The sequence below is a fragment of the Geotrypetes seraphini genome, chromosome 4, assembly GCF_902459505.1.
Source record: "Geotrypetes seraphini chromosome 4, aGeoSer1.1, whole genome shotgun sequence".
In the NCBI taxonomy this organism is placed as follows: Eukaryota; Metazoa; Chordata; class Amphibia; order Gymnophiona; family Dermophiidae; genus Geotrypetes; species Geotrypetes seraphini.
This window is the reverse complement of record NC_047087.1, coordinates 178,427,806-178,445,667: the sequence shown is the minus strand read 5'-3', so window position 1 is coordinate 178,445,667 and position 17,862 is coordinate 178,427,806. Positions and strand designations below refer to the sequence as shown.

At 44.1% G+C, this 17,862-nt stretch overlaps 1 protein-coding gene across 1 annotated transcript in view; it reads right to left on the bottom strand.

Annotated features, from left to right (window-relative positions):
- CFAP20 (cilia and flagella associated protein 20) overlaps positions 1-16,502 on the bottom strand; it is a 37,623-nt gene extending 21,121 nt beyond the window's left edge. The window contains exon 1 of the mRNA XM_033940920.1: positions 15,786-16,502. Within this exon, the coding sequence (XP_033796811.1) occupies positions 15,786-15,869 (84 nt within the window). The 5' untranslated portion in view covers positions 15,870-16,502. The remainder of the gene's footprint in view (positions 1-15,785) is intronic.
- Between the last annotated feature and the right edge of the window lie 1,360 nt (positions 16,503-17,862).

The window sequence follows — 17,862 nt, the reverse complement described above, 5'->3', positions numbered from 1 at the left end:
GAGGGAGCCAGCCCGAAAATAACACCGCATTGATCGCACTGCAGAATGGCGACTGAAGAACACTGTCTTGAGCCTGATGCACGTGCTGGCTCTGTGAACCGGCAGGAAATTTATGTGGACTGGCACCGGTCCACGCACCAGCGGTTGAAGAACACTGCTTTAAAGTACACCACTGTAATTCATTTGTCAAGGTTCTCGTGCAGGAACGCCATGGAGGCATTGCCTAGCTCTAACTTTTCCTTGCTGCACTAGCGCTGAAACATCTCCCATGCCTTAGTATATGCTGAAACCATTGTTGGCTTTTTGGCTTTAAGCAGAGTTGCAGTGACTACTGAGTACCATTTGTGGACTAGTGCTGCTCGCTCAACCGCCATACTGTAGACCAAAGAGTTCCAGATCTCCTAGAGCAGTTTTTCTCAACTGCTTCAAGCCAAGTACCCTGTAAATCTAAGAAATAACAACCGAGTACCTCCATCCAAGCTCCGCCCCAGTCCCCCTCCCTATAATAGTACTAATTATAATGCAATTTTTTCCATTCAATTTTCATATACATACAATAATTTTAATAACAATACATAATGGTAACCACAAAATTAAACTACACAAATCACACTATACGAAGAGAACATTTTAATTTTCAATTTAATTTTCATTTATATTGAGTTTGTTTCAGAGAGGTCAAGGCAGATGACTTTTTTAAAAAATTCTTTATTTAGAATTTAACTTTTTTGACAAACAAATTAGTCAAAAAACAAAGAAATAATACAATACCAGTTTTAACATCCTTTCAAGAAGTTCACAAAGTACATAAGAAAAACTAATATATTGGAAAACATACTTTTAAGAAATTCAAAAATACACCAGGAAATCAAATATATTGGTTTGTATAATTAGTCCACAATATAAGAGGCTAAAGTTGTGAATTTAACTGAAATATTTCACTAATATTATATACAAAGGAAAATAAAGAGGTGACCGGATGGGCTCTGAACTTCATTGAGCTAATATTGAAGTAGCAGGTCTCACGAAGTAACTACACTTTGCTCTTTGGCAGAAATAAACTTTGACAATTGCTGAGGTTCATAAAAAAATATCTATTCCCTTGATAGACCATCACACATTTGCAGGGGTATCTTAGAATGAACGTTGCACCCAACGGGTCTTAAAATGAGAAACTGTTTTCTTCTCTTCTGGGTAGATCGTGACATATCTGGATACATTCTCACTATTTTTGGCATAAATGGAATATCTTTATATTTCAAAAACAGCTTAAGCATCCATTCCCTGTCTGAATCAATAGCAAATTGTACAAGCAGTATAGCAGTTGCTGGTGCCTCATTATCAGATCTCTAAGAAATTTATTAAGTCCAAACTATCAGCAGATAAATTCTGCTGGTTTGGATTTTGAGCCTTAACTCTGCTTGGTAAATAACAAATTTTTGAGAGAGGTGGATAGGAGGACTCAGGAACTTTCAAAACTTCAATCAAATGTTTCTTAAATGTATCAGGTGGTGATATAAGTGGTATCTTTGGAAAGTTTATAATCCGAAGATTACATCTCCTGGTCATGTTCTTCAGTAATTCTACTCTGAAATTGAGATTTCCACTATCCTTAAACCAAGTTAAGGCCTGGGATTCTACAGTTTTTACTCTGGTCTCGTGTCCATCCACTTTATTTTCCAGACTAGATACTCTATTTTTTAAGTCCAAATTTTCTGAAACAACCTTTGTATAACGCGCTGTAAGATGCTGCATTTGAATCCCCAGAGAGAGTTGTAAATTAGATATTGCATCCCATAATGTTTCCATATTAAAAACCCTGGGTCTTTGCATGGGCACAAGCTCTGTTCCAAGGCCCACTGATGGCATTCAGCTTAAGGAAATCTTCGGGGATCCGCTGCTTCACTTCCTCCGAGAGCTCCAATGACTGTCTCAATGGATTCTCCACCCCCACCCGCAAAGTCGACTGCCATACTCTGTTGGTCGGTAAAGAGAACGCTCCGAGACGTTTCCCCCTCCAGCTTCCCCTCTAACACTCCAGGGCGACTCGGAGGACTCCGCTCCTCTGGAAATAGAGTTGTACCCTCGATAGAGAGTGCCGACGCTTCAGCTTGCATGTCTCCCACAGCCGAGGAATACTCCGGATCACTCTTTCGAGCTCCATGCTCTGAGGAAGACGTTCATCAGGCCCACTGACACCACAGGTTCCTCTGGGAACAGCAGATGACATTAAAATATGCAATGTCACCTCAATAACTGCTATAGAAAAATAGACAAATATAGAGCAAAATATACACAGCAGATATAAACTTTCAAAACTGACACATTTTGATCACTAAATTAAAAATAAAATGATTTTCCCTGCCTTTGTTTAGTGATCTTATTTTTCTAATCATCCTTTCCCAATCTGTGGTTGCACTTCCTTCTGTGCTCTTAACTTTGTTTCCAGGGCCGCCTTATCCACTGGCTGTTTTTCTCTTCTTCCTTACTTTCTGCCTTACATCCAACTATCTCAAATAGCCATCCTCTCTGAGCACTTTTATACAGTACACACTTGTGACATGTTATAAAATATACATGAGAAAAACATTTACTGATAACACCTAATTTTGTGGTAGTATTTTTGTTCCAGCAGTAATTATATTTCATTCCCCCTTTGTCTTGGTTTCCTACATTCAACTCTTTTTCCATTTTTCTGCTTTCTCAAAATCTACTTTTCCATGTCTTACCTATCCTTCCTATCTCTCTCCTCTCCCATGGTCTGGCATCTCTCCGTCTCTTTCCCTCCCCATTTCCGTCGTCCAACATCTCTCTTCTTCCCTCTTTTCCCCCAGTGGCCCGACATTTCTCTCCTTCCTTCCCTCCACCCTTACCAGTCTGGCATCTATCTCCTCTCCTTCCGCCAAACTCTGAGCAGCAGAGATTTTGAAATAGACATTTTATTGTTAAATAGTAACTAACTAGGCAACATACATAACAAATACAGTAACTAACTAGGCAACATACATAACAAGACACACTTGGCATGACCTGTTATATTTCATTTTCATATAAACTGGCCCCTTGACAGGTGGTGTGTCATTCTTACAAACTGAGCGAAAATGAACAATGAAACTTAGAAGGGGCTTATTTATAAGAAAAGAAAGACCTCCAGAATAGTAACCAATGCAGTTTCATCTTTTCTCTGGGAAAATGAAATATGAAATCTGTTTGGTCACTATGGGCAAATTCTCTCACATACATCACAAATACACACTGCCCTCAGTCTCTCTCTCTTACACACACAGGTCACCCTCTTTTTCCCTTCCCCACTCAATGTCAGGCCATTTCTTCCTCTCTCCTCCATCCCCATGTGCAATGACTCCCTCTCCTTCTCACTGTCCACCATCTCTCTTTCTCTCATTCCCTCCCTTGCTGCAAAGGGTATGGGGAAAGAGAAAGAGAGGGAGGGATCCGGGGTGCATCTCCCACCCCCTTTACTACCACATCCAACATTTCTCTATCTTTCATCTCCCGAACCATGTGCAGCATCTTTTGCCCCTGCCCACCAGCCCCATACCCAACATTTTTCTTTCTCTCACCCATATCCAGCACCATAGCACTTCTCTCCCTCCATTCATTCCACCACCCTGTCCAACGTTCCTCCCTCTTGCATCCCTTTCAATCTGTCCCACTGTTCCCTCTCCACCACTGTATCCAACATTTCTCCCTCTTATCCTTCTCTTCCCCATGCATCTCTACCACACTCCTCTCCCTCCCTATGCCCAATTCTCCTCATTCTTCCTTTCCCCATGTGCACAATCTTTCCCTCTCACTCACACACTCATGTCCATCAATTCTCCCTATTTCCTCCCCCACCCTCAGCATCTCTTTCCTTCCCTCTTATGTCCCAAGTTCGTGCCCCCTTCTTCCCTCTCTTCTATGTCCTAAGTTCATGCCCCTCCCTTCCTTCCTTCTGTGTCCAAACGTACTCCCTCCCTCCCTTCCTTCTGTGTCCAAACGTACTCCCTCCCTCCCTTCTGTGTCCCGTGATAGTGCCCTCTCCCTCTTTCAAACTTTGTCCTACGTGCCCCTCCCATGTCCCAATGTGCTCCTTTGTCCCATGTTCAAGTCCCATCTCTCCCTTACTTGTCTCAATGCGCTTGCTCACTCCCTCCCTTCAGGGCTGTCCAGGTGGTCCTCCTCCTCCCTGCCTTCAGCTACACTTGTTTCTTCATAGGGCTGTGGGCAGTGGCTCCTGTATGCTGTATGTGGCTGAACTAGAAGTCTTTCCTCTGATGTCAGCTCTGATATCGGAAGAAAGGCTTCTGGGTCAGCTTCGGTAGTGCTCTGGGATCCTGCATGCGGCTTTAAGGATGGGTGCATGTGGCTGGAAGGCAGGAAGGAGATGCTGCTAGTCTGAAAGGGGTACAGGAGCTAAATTGACAGACGCATCGGTTGAAGGGCAGGGGGATGTGATAGCAGTGGTATTGGCAGCAGCAGGAGGGCAAGAGATGACTATGCCGCATACTCCTGCCACTGGTAAGCGTACCCCCTGGAGAACATGTATCGCATGTTGAGAGCCTCTAATCAAGGGAAATTCGCCTCTGTGAGAGCAAGTCTGGATACACATAGAATCTGAGACTTTGCTGCTTTTGTAAGTGTAAGAGATTTGCATATCACGGGCACCTGGATCAATCTGCTGCTATGAGAACCACTGGTCCCAAGTGATGAGCTATGTGGTGGATTACCCAGCCTATCATGGACCAAGGGGGAAACACATACAGCAGCCTGGTCTCTGACCATGGTTGAACCAGGGTGTCTAGATATGCACTTCCAGGCTCGCATCTTTGACTGAAGAACCAATCTGCCTTCTTGTTCTTTGCAGTTGCCATGAGGTCAAACGTCGAGTGACCCCTCCCCCCCCCCATCTGCTCACAATGCCTGGAATGCTTGCAGAGACAAGATCCTCTCTTCTGCTAATGTCTGCCAGCTGAGGTAATCCACTTGAACACTGTCCACTCCAGCCACATGCACTGCCCAAATCACCTGCAGATGTTTTTCTGTTCAAAAGAACAATGCTTTTGTCTCCTGTTGGATCGGAGTGCTCCTGCTGCCTCCCTACCTGCTGATATAAGTCACTGCCTATGGGCGTGCCTTAGGCGCCTGGATCAATCAGGCCCTAGGCCCCTCCTCAGTGCATCTCACAATGCACCAGGAAGGGGCAGGCCCACCTGCCTGAGGATGGCGGGCCTGCTGGACGGACGGACCAGGGACCCGTCTGTCCAGCCAACATTAAGGTTAGTGTGTGTGGGGGGTCTGGTGTTGTAGTGGGGTTGTTTGGAAGGGGCGTTCGGGGGTTCATGGGGGGCTGTCTTCGGCAGGAGGGCTTGGGATCCCTCCTGCCAGTATTCACATGGGGTGGGGGGGTTCAAGGGGTTCACGGGGGGGCTGCATCTTTGGCAGGAGAGCCTGGGCCCCTCCTGCCAGTATTGTCGGGGGGGGGGTTCAAGGGGTTCGGGAGGCTGCGCCTTCAGCAGGAGGGCCTGGCATCCCTCCTGCCAGTATTGATGGGGGATCAGGGTGTTGGCAGGAGAGCTTGAGATCTCTCCTACCACGATCATGGGTTCGGGTGGGGGTGCCAGCAGGAGGGCTTGGGATCCCTCCTGCCGGTATTGAGGGGAGTTCAGGGGTGCTGGCAGGAGGGCTTGGGATCCCTCCTGCCAGTTTGCAGCCGTTCGGGGGGGGGGGGGGGGAGTATAATAAGGTTACAAATGTGCCTACTTAACATTGTGGTTTTCAAAGAAACAGTCTTAAGTCAATTTCAAGCCTGCCAGAGGAGATTAATAAACTCTGGGGTAAAAGGCTTCAAAGGCTGGATGGGCATAAGCCTGCTAGAAGAGATTAATAAACTCTAGGGTAAAGGCCTAAGAGAGCAAGTCTCCTTGGGGCAGATTCTCAAAACTAAAATCTGTCTCTAAGGTGCTTGCTAAACTGGTTTCAGCTGGTATTTTAGTGGCAGATTATTAAAACGGCTTACCGTGGTCTTTCCTAAGTTTTCTAGCAGTCCCCGATACTGCCATGCAAATGTAGTACAATAAGGTCATTAATATTAAATTGAGCACTCTGAACGATTCTCTATAATACCCAAGTAATTCTCTAACCTCATTATGCCACATTTGTGGCCAAAATTTTCTGAAAGGTCTGAGCTGTCATTACTTTACTTTCTGATCAGTGCCTGAGCGCTGATTGGCTCAGGCACTGACAAGATAGTAAGGCTTTGACATCTCTGACCTGTTAGAAAATTTTGCAACCCCTCAACACTGCTGCCTGGGGAGGGGGGATGTCATGGGGGCATTGCTTGGCGGCAGGAGGGAGTGGGTATATATCCCACTGCTATTGGGAGTGGGGGGACGGGTTGCTTGACTTCAGCAGTGGGAGGGAGTGTGCATCTCTCCTGCTGCCAGGGGGATGGCGAGGGAGGGGGGGGCATTGCTTTGCGATGTGAGGGAGTGGGCATCTCTTCCGCTGCCATGGTGGGGGAGTTGTTTTGGTGGTGAGAGGGAGTGAGCATATGTCCCGCTGCTATGGGAGGGGGTCTGCTTGAGTTCGGCAGTGGGAGTGGGCATCCCTCGTGCCAATCTTTGATTTGGGTTTTTTTTGTGTATTTATTCTGAACATGTGCCGATCACCATTACCAGCGATGAGCACATGCAAATTTAGTGAACCTTCACAACTTTCCGCCAACCTCATTTAAATGTATGTCTTTTGGAGAATGACTAGCCTTTTTGAAATCGCTACAATAATGGCTGGGACAGTGGCCCATTGGTTTCTAAAGCAAAGTTTTGAGAATCTAGCTCCTTGTCTCTTAGGATAGAAAAGATGCCTTTTCTTGGGCTGTGAAGCTTTTACGCCCTTACAGAGCATAGAAACACTGTCCGGGGACCCCATAAGGTGTTTCACTCTCCCTGATGGGCCCTTATGCCTTTCACTAGCCCTAGAGGCCTGTGTAGGGACTAAGCCTGAAGCTCCTGCCCCTCCTTCCCTGCAACACAGTACATGACACACGAGTGCTCTTCAGTTGCCCATCTAGTGCAAATAAAATATGATTATATGTGTATTAGGGTCCGAGAGCTCCATCCCTATCGATTTTGAGGCAAAACAAGGTGTTTTAAGAAAGTTTAAGAACTTAGAAAAAATTGGGAAATGTAAGATGGCCACAGTGGCAGCGTTTTGGTGCCAAAAAAACGGCTTTAAAACACCTCAGGACTGATCAAAATTTACTAAAAATAGGATTTTAGAGGGGGGAATAAGGTTCTATCTGTAAAAACAGTCAAAACACAGCTTTTCATACCCCTCACTAGATTTTCCCCACAGGCTGTCACAGCCTGTACTCACAGACCATGTGCAGGGGAATATATGCTGCAGCCTGCCTCAGCTCCTCGAGAGAGTAGTTGGATCTGGAGGGATTTTCTGCTTCAAGCTTCAGCTGTCATGCCGAGATCTTCGGGCTGCCAGTTGGACCTCAGTCAGACTGAACCTCCACTCCCACAGGCTGCAGTGACCACCGAAAAAGAGGGTGAGGCAAAACCACAGCCGGTACCATGAGCACCCAGAAGGACACTATTGATGTCTAACAGCCTGCGCTCAAGCTCCTGAGTCAAGGAAGCAAGCAAATGCTGAGAGCCCGGAACCCTGAGCTCCACAAATATTCAGCAGGCTGGCTAACAGGTCCCTGAAGGATGCACCTGCCAGCTGCAGATAAAGTCTGCTCCTCTCCAAGCAGGCACAGCTAGTCCTGGAGCTGCATAAAACCTATGAACAACCAAAAAATATCACAAAAATCACCACAAAAATAAAAAGAGAGCAGGTCAGAACACCTTCATGCATGCCTACAGAACAAAGAATTAAAGAGGGCAGCAGAGATGGGGGAGAAGGAGGAGCTGAAAAGCTGTGATTGACATTTTCTGCAGAATGCTTGCAAGTAGGCATGGACAACCCTATGGTTCAGCATACCATTCCTATTGCAGTGGAATGTGTTTTCAATCCAACACAGCTCTGTAGTTCACTCATGGTGTGATCAGGAGTTGAAACTCAACATTCACTTTTATAAATACATTATTTACAGCCAGAACATAGCTGCAGGAAACACACTAGAACTTTCTCATCTTTGATCAGCCATGAAATTTAGGTTGGAAAAAGTTCTGTCAGTACTCCATTAATCAATCCATGCTCTGTCTGTTTGTGCAGCAGCAAATTGGGGACATGACAATATCAGAACATTTGAAAATCAAATCTATACACACTGGGAACACCTCTTTTCAATCAGGCTAAAAGCATACATGAAAAGCCTGCACATGCTTTTAGCTGCTCCAAGAGAAATTAAAGCTTCTTCCAAGGGAACGTATAGTAGCTAGACATAGAAACATAGAACATGACGGCAGAAAAGGGCCACGGCCCATCTAGTCTGCCCACACTAATGGCCCGCCCCCTAACTACCTCCATGAAGAGATCCCACATGCCAATCCCATCTTTTCTTAAGGCACACTGCTGGCCTCAATTACCTGTTGTGGAAGATTATTCCAGCGATCAACCACCCTTTCGGTGAAGAAATATTTTCTGGTGTCGCCATGAAATTTCCCATCCCTGATTTTCAACTGATGCCCTCTTGTTGCCGTGGGTCCTTTAAGGAAAAAGAGATCCTCTTCCACCTCGATACGGCCTGTGACATATTTGAACGTCTCGATCATGTCTTCCCTCTCTCTGTATTCCTCGAGTGAGTACAGCTGCAACTTACCCAGTCGTTCCTCATATGGGAGATCCTTGAGACCTGAGACCATCCTGGTGGCCATTTGCTGAACCGACTCAACTCTGCGCACATCTTTTTGATAATGCGGCCTCCAGAATTGTACACAGTATTCCAGAAGGGGTCTCACCATGGATCTGTACAACGGCATTATGACCTCGGGCTTACGGCTGACGAAACTTCTACAGATACAGCCCATGATTTGTCTAGCCCTGGATGAAGCTTTCTCCACTTGATTGGCAGTCTTCATGTCTTCGCTAATGATCACCCCCAAGTCACGTTCTGCTACAGTCCTTGCTAGGATCTCACCATTTAGGGTGTAAGTCCTGCATGGATTTTTGCCGCCAAGGTGCATGACCTTGCATTTTTTTGGCATTGAAACTTGTTGCCAAGTCTTTGACCAATGCTCCAGCAGGAGGAGGTCTTGCGTCATACTGTCGGGCATTGAGCTTTTGTCGGGCACTATGCTTTCATCTGTTGTGCAGTTGCCTACTATTTTGAATAGTTTGGCATCATCAGCGAATAATGTAATTTTACCTCAAAGCCCCTTAGCCAAGTCTCTTACGAAGATGTTAAATAGGATCGGGCCCAAGACCGAGCCCTGCAGCACTCCGCTGATCACCTCCGTCGTATCGGAGAGGGTACCGTTTACCACTACCCTCTGGTCTACCTCTAAGCCAGTCCCTAACCCATGCGGTTAATGTTTCACCCAGTCCCATCGAACCCATCTTGCTCAATAACCTGCGGTGTGGGACGCTAGCAAACGCTTTGCTGAAATCCAAGTACACAACGTCCAGGGACTCCCCTATATCCAACTTTCTTGTTACCCAGTCAAAGAAGCTGATCTGATTCGATTGGCAGGACCTTCTCTTCGTAAAACCATGTTGATGGGGATCTCGTAGATTCTCCTCGTTCAGGATCATATCCAATTGGCGTTTGATTAGTGTTTCCTCACAGTCACTAATGTAGATCCCTTTGAAAATTCTCCTACTAATACATATCTACAAATTTGCATGTATTCATTGCAGATATCTGGAGAATCAAACCAGAAGGTAGCACTCACTATCCCAGTTCAGTGTGTCCACTCTTATTTTATGATCAAAACATAATATAGTAATATGGAATTCAAGTTAAGCCCCAGGTGCCTGCTGCCTCAAGTCTCCATCCTGGGGAAAGAAAAATCACACTTCTTATCACAATGTTGAAACAACAGAGCAGAGGAGGCTGATGCAGTTCCAAAGCACTGCTCACTCTTGCCAGCCAGTGAATGATGGGATCCGGCATGGAGGAAGAAAGAGATGGGGCAGTATGAGAAAACAGATCTACAAAGGGATGTAGCTGCTGGTGAAGAAGTAGATCATTGATGGAAATGTTACTGGGTGAAATGGAAGAAAATGAAGAAACGCAGAGACAGAGTAGCAGCAATAAAGGGAACAATATAAGGATAGGCAAGAAATGAATGGAGCATAAGAGAGTGAATATAGAAGCAATACAGGGAAAGAGAGGGGAGGAAAGCATAGGACAGAGAATTTAGGGGGTCTGCTTTTCTCTCTTATAAAGACACTTACATACCTATAAGTTCCCACATTTCATTATATTGAGTCCCACTCCAAAATGTTTCCACTAAAGGAGTTCCTCTATGCTCTATTTATTGGGATTTATTATTCATATTTTCATGAAGAGACTCACCCAAAGTAGTTTACAATACATCGAATGGTAATCTGGTACTCTAAATATTTTCCCTATCTGTCCTAGAAGGCTCACAATCCAGCTGTGATGCAATGGAGGGTTAAGTGACTTGCCCAAGGACACAGGGTACAGGCTAAGATCAATTCACAACTAAAGAATGACACAGTGACAGAATTTGTCACTGTCTCTGTGTCTATCTCAGCCTCAGTCCTTCTACATTAGCATTCATCAATGCAAGGCTTGAGGATTAGTGGCTGTACCCATTCATACTCTTGATTCTTCTCTCTCTCCTTAAAGAATGACATAGGATGGTTTTGCGCAAGGACGGAGATGTGACATATTCTGCCACTGTGTCATTCTCTACACAACTTCAGGGTGCTGAGGCAGCAGCTCTAACCACTAGGCCACTGCTCCACTCTAGTGTAACCCCCAGGGCTGGTACTATGTAGGGCCAGCTGGTGACCCGTCAAAAGCACGCCGGACTTTGGCGTACCGACAATCTCGCAGCGACATTTGCATGCAGGACATATGCATTCACTGCTTCCGCCACTTTTAAGGCTTTACATTAGCGCTGTAAGGGGTGTGTGTGGGGGAGCCTCAATACATTTACAAGTCCTCATGCTGCAGTTCGGGGGGTGTGCGGGGACCCCCCCACACTGGACCCCCCCTCTCCTTGGAAACCCCCCCACACACACTACACTGAAAACTCCCAAACAGTGAAAATGGAAAGGAAAACGGGAGTTTTCAATGTACTTGGAGGGTTCCTCCCCCAAATGGGATCGTGAAGATGAAGTGGGGGGTTCCCCCCTACACACCTCCTAACAGTGCTAATGGAAAGCCTTAAAAGCTGCGGAAGTGGCGGCGCGCATATGTCCTGGTGTGCAAATGTCACCACGGGATTGTTGGTGCACTAAAGTCCAGCACGCTTTTGATGGTGTACCGGGCCAGCCATACCACTAGGAGGACTAAGCTTCTGCTTATGAATGCAGACTTTAGGGAGGGGGCAGGGAGGCAGCACCAGCAAAGACAGCAACAGAAAAACCTTTAAAAGTTTCTGTCATTGGCAGGCCTTTCAGCATCCCAGCGCACAAATTCATATGCAAGGCCTGCCACATCCTGCCCCCTCCAATAGCACTTGGGAAGGGGGGGAGAAATGGCAGATATATGTGCTTTGGGATCCTAAGTACCCATCACTACCAGCAGCTTTGCTGGCTTTGTCAGCATTGTACTGCCGTCCCTCCCCTATGCTTCTATTTTCTAAAAATGCTGGACGCTTTGATGGTGGTGGGGGTAGAAGGGAGATATGCTAGACTCCTTAGGGGGAGGGAAGGATAGAGATATTTAGACAGCTAGGAAGAAATGGGGTGATGCTAGAAACTTGGACGGGAGGGAAATGGAAATGCTAGACCAAGCATTTCAAACTCGTGGCCCATAAGAAACATCTTTGCGGTCCAGCCAATGTAATCCAATAAGTCATAATTAGAGACAAAAAATTTCTCCTGCAATCCATCGGCGCTGAGCAGTTGCCTATCAAAGCCAGTCGAAAACAACAATACAATGTACGAGTTTAACCAGTTGTTTACTCTTAAGTACTACGATTCGGATGCCTTTGGTACCTGAGACAAGTTTATGTCTCTAGTCATAACACAACATTTCCCCCCCCCCCACTAATACTAGCAGTGAATCAGATGATGATAATAATACCTACCACGCCATTAATCTTGTACTGACTTGCTTGGTGCGTCTAACAGGAAATATTTTGCCTTCGGAGTACAATAAAAATATGAGTATAGGTTTATTTACATTACATTTATTAATTTAACATAGAAACATAGAAATAGATGGCAGATAAGGGCCACGACCCATCTAGTCTGCCCACCGCAATGACCCTCCCCCACCTAACTCAGTGAATAGATCCCACGTGTCTATCCCATTTGGCCTTAAAATCAGGCACGCTGCTGGCCTCAGTGGAAGACTATTCCAGTGGTCAACCACTCTTTCAGTGAAAAAGAATTTCCTAGTGTCACCGTGCAGTTTCCCTCCCCTGATTTTCCACGGGTGCTCCCTGGTTGCCGTGGGACCCTTGAGAAGGAAGATATCTTCTTCCACTTCGATGTGGCCCATGAGATACTTGAACGTCTCTATCATGTCTCCCCTCTCTCTGCGTTCCTCGAGTGAGTAGAGCTGTAATTTATCCAGCCTTTCCTCGTACGGGAGATCCTTGAGACCCGCGATCATCCAGGTGGCCATTCTCTGGACCGACTCTAGTCTCAGCACATCCTTTCGGTAATGCGGCCTCCAGAATTGCACACAGTACTCCAGGTGTGATCTCACCATGGATCTATACAATGGCATAATGACCAGGCTTACGGCTAACGAAACTCCTGCGTATGCAACCTATGATTTGCCTTGCTTTGGAGGAAGCTTGCTCCACTTGATTGGCAACCTTCATGTCCTCACTGACGATCACCCCTAGGTCACATTCTGCTTCAGTTCTTGTTAGGATCTCGCCATTTAAGGTGTAAGTCTTGCATGGATTTTGGCTGCCCAGGTGCATGACTTTGCATTTTTTGGCATTGAAGCTCCAGTAGTAGTAGGTCGTGCATCATGTTGTCGGGCATTGAATTTTTGTCTGTTGTACTCTTGGCCACTACATTGCTTAGTTTGGCGTCATCGGCGAATAATGTTATTTTACCTCGGAGCCCTTCTGCCAAGTCCCTTATGTAGATGTTGAACAGGATTGGGCCCAGGACAGAGCCCTGTGGCACTCAACTGATCACCTCTGTCGTTTCGGAGGGGGTGCCATTCACCACTACCCTCTGAAGCCTACCTTCAAGCCAGTTTCCAATCCCAATTTGGACGATTATTCTGTGTCTGGTAAGTTAATATTTAAGAAAAGATATTGATTTTTATTGAAATGTTTTATTTATTTTGTGTTAACAATTACTCATTTCAGCTCTTTGTATTCAGTATGTCTTTATCAAAACCAAGTGGTAGTAAAACTAAACAAAAAATTGATGATGAACATCGAAATTTCCAAGAAAAGTGGGAATTGGAGTATTTTTGCTGTGAAGTAAAAGATAAAATAATTTGCTTGATATGTAATAATGTCATTAGTGTGCCAAAGTTATATAACATTAAACAGCACTATGAACAGCATAAATCAAAATATGACAATTACGAAGGATTAATGAGAGAAGAAAAATTGAAAGAGCTCAAGTTGGGACTGAAAAAACAACCGTTTATGTTTACTATAGTATCACAAGAAAGTGAAGCAGCAGTGCGTGCAAGCTAAGCCTTGTTGGAGTTGATAGCTAAACACTCAAAACCTTTTACCGAAGTGATTTAATCAAGGAATGTCAAATTAAAGCTGCAGAAATTGTTTGTCCTGGAAGTGTGAAGATTTTTCAAACAGCCTCTTTGTCTTGAAATACAGTTGCAGAAAGAATTACTGATTTTTGCTGGCAATTTAAGTGATCAGATCAAAGCAAAATTATCTAGTTTTCGAAGCTTTTTCCATTGCCTGTGACGAGAGTACGGACATTGGGAGTGTAGCTCGATTAGCTGTGTTTCTTTGTGCTTGTGACACAAATTTCAACATTTTTTAGGAATTATTGTAGCTAGTACCAATGCATGGCACTACAATGGGACAAAATACAAAAATACAATTTACCTCTGTCAAAACTAACTTCTGTAACTACAGATGGAGCTTTTTCAATGGCCGGAAAAACTAATGGTTTTGTGGCATTACTGCAAAAAAACCAAAGTGAAACTTGTGACGGATCCAAAATTCATCAAACGTGTTGCATTATACATCAAGAAGTATTATGTACAAAGGTAATAAACATGACAAATGTGTTGACATTTGTAAAAAAAAATTATCAATTTCATAAGATCTGAAGGCTTACATTGGCGACAATTCTCTGCTTTCTTTTTTTTTTTTTTAATATCTTTATTAGCAATTGCAAAGGGAACATCTTAAGAGAATTAGAAAGCGAATATTCCGGTTTGTCCTACTTCACCAAGGTACGATGGCTATCCTGCTCCAAGGTCCTTAAATAATTCTGGGACTTGAAAGAAGAAATATGTCAGTTTTTAATAACAAAAAATCAAGACACAAGGTTGTTTTCTGATCCAATATAGTTTTAAGATTTATCCTTCATGGTTGATATAACAAAACACTTAAACAATTTAAATTTAAAACTGCAAGGAAAAGATCAGATCATTATGAACATGTGTGATAAAGTTAAAACATTCCAATGTAAGCTAGTTCTTTGGGAAAAGCAGTTGAAAAATGAAGATTTAATGCACGTTCTGACATGCAACATAAACAAATCAACTTTAGGTGAAATTGCATCGTATCAAAAATATGCAGCAAAAATTTTAAGCCTTGGAACTGAGTTTGAAACAAGATTTGCAGATTTTAAATCTTTGGAAGCCAAGTTTTCTTTATTTTCTTCGATATTCTCAATAAATATAGAATCAGTACCTAATCATATGCAGTGCGATTCAGATTTGAAGACAAAATACAGTGAAGTTGGCTTGTTTATTTGGCCCGTGTCAGCCTTTAAGTTTGACATGCTTGTGCTAGACAATGGGTGGAGTGGCATGGCCCATGGCTGATGGTTCATTTAAGGCATTTGATACCCTTGGGACAGCCCTAATAGTATGACACTTTGCCTTGACTCCAATATCTTCACCAGTTAACAATATGAAACTTCTTGCAGGATCTCATCTTACACAGAGTATCTAAGCAATTTGTACCTGGGACAACAGAAAGAAACCAGCAGGTGTGTTCTAGTGCCTTTCTGACAGGCCTCAAGATCTGGCAGCTGAAAGGCTGATGTGCAGCATCTTTCTCTTTCTCTTTCTCCTGTCCCGGACTGAAAGTGCTTTACTAATTCCTCCCAGGTATCTCTCATCTTCTTGTCTCAGGCAGATGAATAACTCTCTGACCTATTCCCAGTTAGGGAATAGGTCACCTATTTACACCCATTGCCTACAGTGTCTAGTCTTAGGAAATGAAATCTCCCTATATGAAAATTGTCAAAGACGTATATAACTCCAAAGTTACCAATGGATCTGTGTGGAATTAGGAAATTAGAACTACAACACCGCACATCCCTCATACAGGGAGGTGATGGCCCTGTAGCCATAGGTTACCCTCCTTTCCTCCCTCCCTAGGCGCTGGTATTGAATTTGCTCCTTCGTTATTCCTTGATTTCCCCCACCACAAAAAAAAAAATCAGGGAAACTACACCGATGCCAGGACTAGATAATCAACCCAGCTGGCATTTTGCCCGGCTCTCACCTTCTTATCCCAGATCTGGAGCGGCTTACTACCGATGCTGTACAGAATGGAGAGAAAACCGCTCTGGAAGGTGTTCTTGAACATCTCTCTGCTCGCAATCCCGAGCCGCCCAAGCACCCGTTCCGGACTTTAAGAGAGACGACTGTTCAGTGCTACAAGAACAAGTGGTAGGGCGAAAGCAGGTGTCGGACTCCGCACTATGCGTACCACTACGAGCGCCGAAACAGGTGAGTAGAAACTTCTCTCCGTCAGCACCAAGGCAACACCCTCCTCCCCTTTCCTTCCCTCTGGTGGGCAGCCTTGCCACCACCTTTCCGAAGCGCCTGGCCCATAACCAGTCCTTGGGGCCGCCCATGCCTTCCCTCCCTTCGCGCCACCTCGCCACACGTGTTCGTCGGTTGCCGCTGCTGGGGACGCGTTGCTAAGGAACTCCTTTCTTCCTTAGCCACCAAACAGATGGATGGCATTCCATTCACGGCGCGGAGGGCTAAAAAGGAGGAAGGATATCAAAAATGTAGAGCGTCGAAGGTCGAATTTTGTTGTACCAATGTACAAGGTATGGTGTGTCATAGCAACGCGAAGACACGCCCCTTAAAAAAATCCAACTCCGTTTCTTCGCCTCCCTTCCCCAAAGCCCTGGTGGTTCAGTAGATCCCGCCCCTAACCTCCAAAATAATTTTTTTTGATACTTTAATCCCCCTTGCGCGTGCACACCACCTCAAAGTTAGGAGGCAGGAGCGATAACTAAAAAAAATATCCTGGTGGTCAGAACTAGGCGTCTGAGCTAATCAAGATCTCATGCCCCTCCCAGTGCATCTTAGAATGCTTCAGCCAGGGGCCTATGGCTCATTGACTCAGGCAGTTAAGGCCCCGCCTCTGGGATGGCCTTAGGTGTCTAAGCCAATCAGGGCCTTAGACCTCTCCCTGGCTGCAGCAAAGAGGAAGGTGGGCCTGCCAGGAGGGATTTCGCATCCCTCCTACTGGTCTTCAAAATAAAAGGTATTGATTAGAGTAGTCCCATGCAAGTAGACCACCAGGGATTTTTTTTTTTTTTTTAATGAGAGGGGGGCGGGCACTCAGGGGCAATCCCTCGTAACTGATTTGCAGTTTCTCCTGCTGGCAGGGAAGCCGCAAATCTGCTAATTGGGGTTGCCCTGAAAAAATTCTAACATACACTTAAGGCGCGCTAGCCAATTTAGCGCATGCTAAATGCTAACACAGCGCGTGCTAAATTGGCTAGCACGCCTTAGTAAAAGAGGGAGTTAAATAGTTAAACCTAAAACAATGTGAAAAATGTAGCATTTGTGTCAATATATTTGGATAAAACCATTTATCAATATTTTTGGAATGTAATGAGGATTTTTTTTAAAAAAATCTAAATAAGTTTCATAACAATATGTTAGTCATATCAAATACCATTGTTGTATATAATGAATTTTAGATCGGTCTTTCCAAGAATTTAGAATTATTTTTAAAGCAATAAGATTATTTCTTATCTGAAGAAGGGACGGTACCTTCAAAAGCTCATCATAAAATCCATTGAGTTAGTTCAATAAAAAAGTTATTACTTTATTTCTTTTGTTTTATTTCTACATATTACCTAAAACAATAGATAATAAAAAAATCTAACAGACATTGTTGCTTTAAAATATGTTAGAAACAAATAGAACTGAGATGATATGTCTGTATGTTAATTCGTTTGTCAAATATTGAACTAATATTTCATATTTTCCCCCAATATATTCAAATATATTTACAAGTAACACATATCATTTTATTTATACATTATAAACATATTGTAAAATAAGTATGAGTTATGTTATTTTATATAGTGTGATTCTCTGTTTTTTTTCTTTTTTAATGGAGTTCTTTTCTATTTCATTGGATTTTTTTTGTTAACCGCTTTGATCCTAGTCATGTGAAAAAAGTAGGACACCCCATGAAATATTCAGTTCTTTCTTAAGAAATGTTCACATATCGATGCCAAATCTTATTTTTTATTTATCTCTGTAAAAGACAGTGATGTAATTGTAATTGCAGGTAAACAACAAAAAACTTTTCTTGATTTACTCATGAA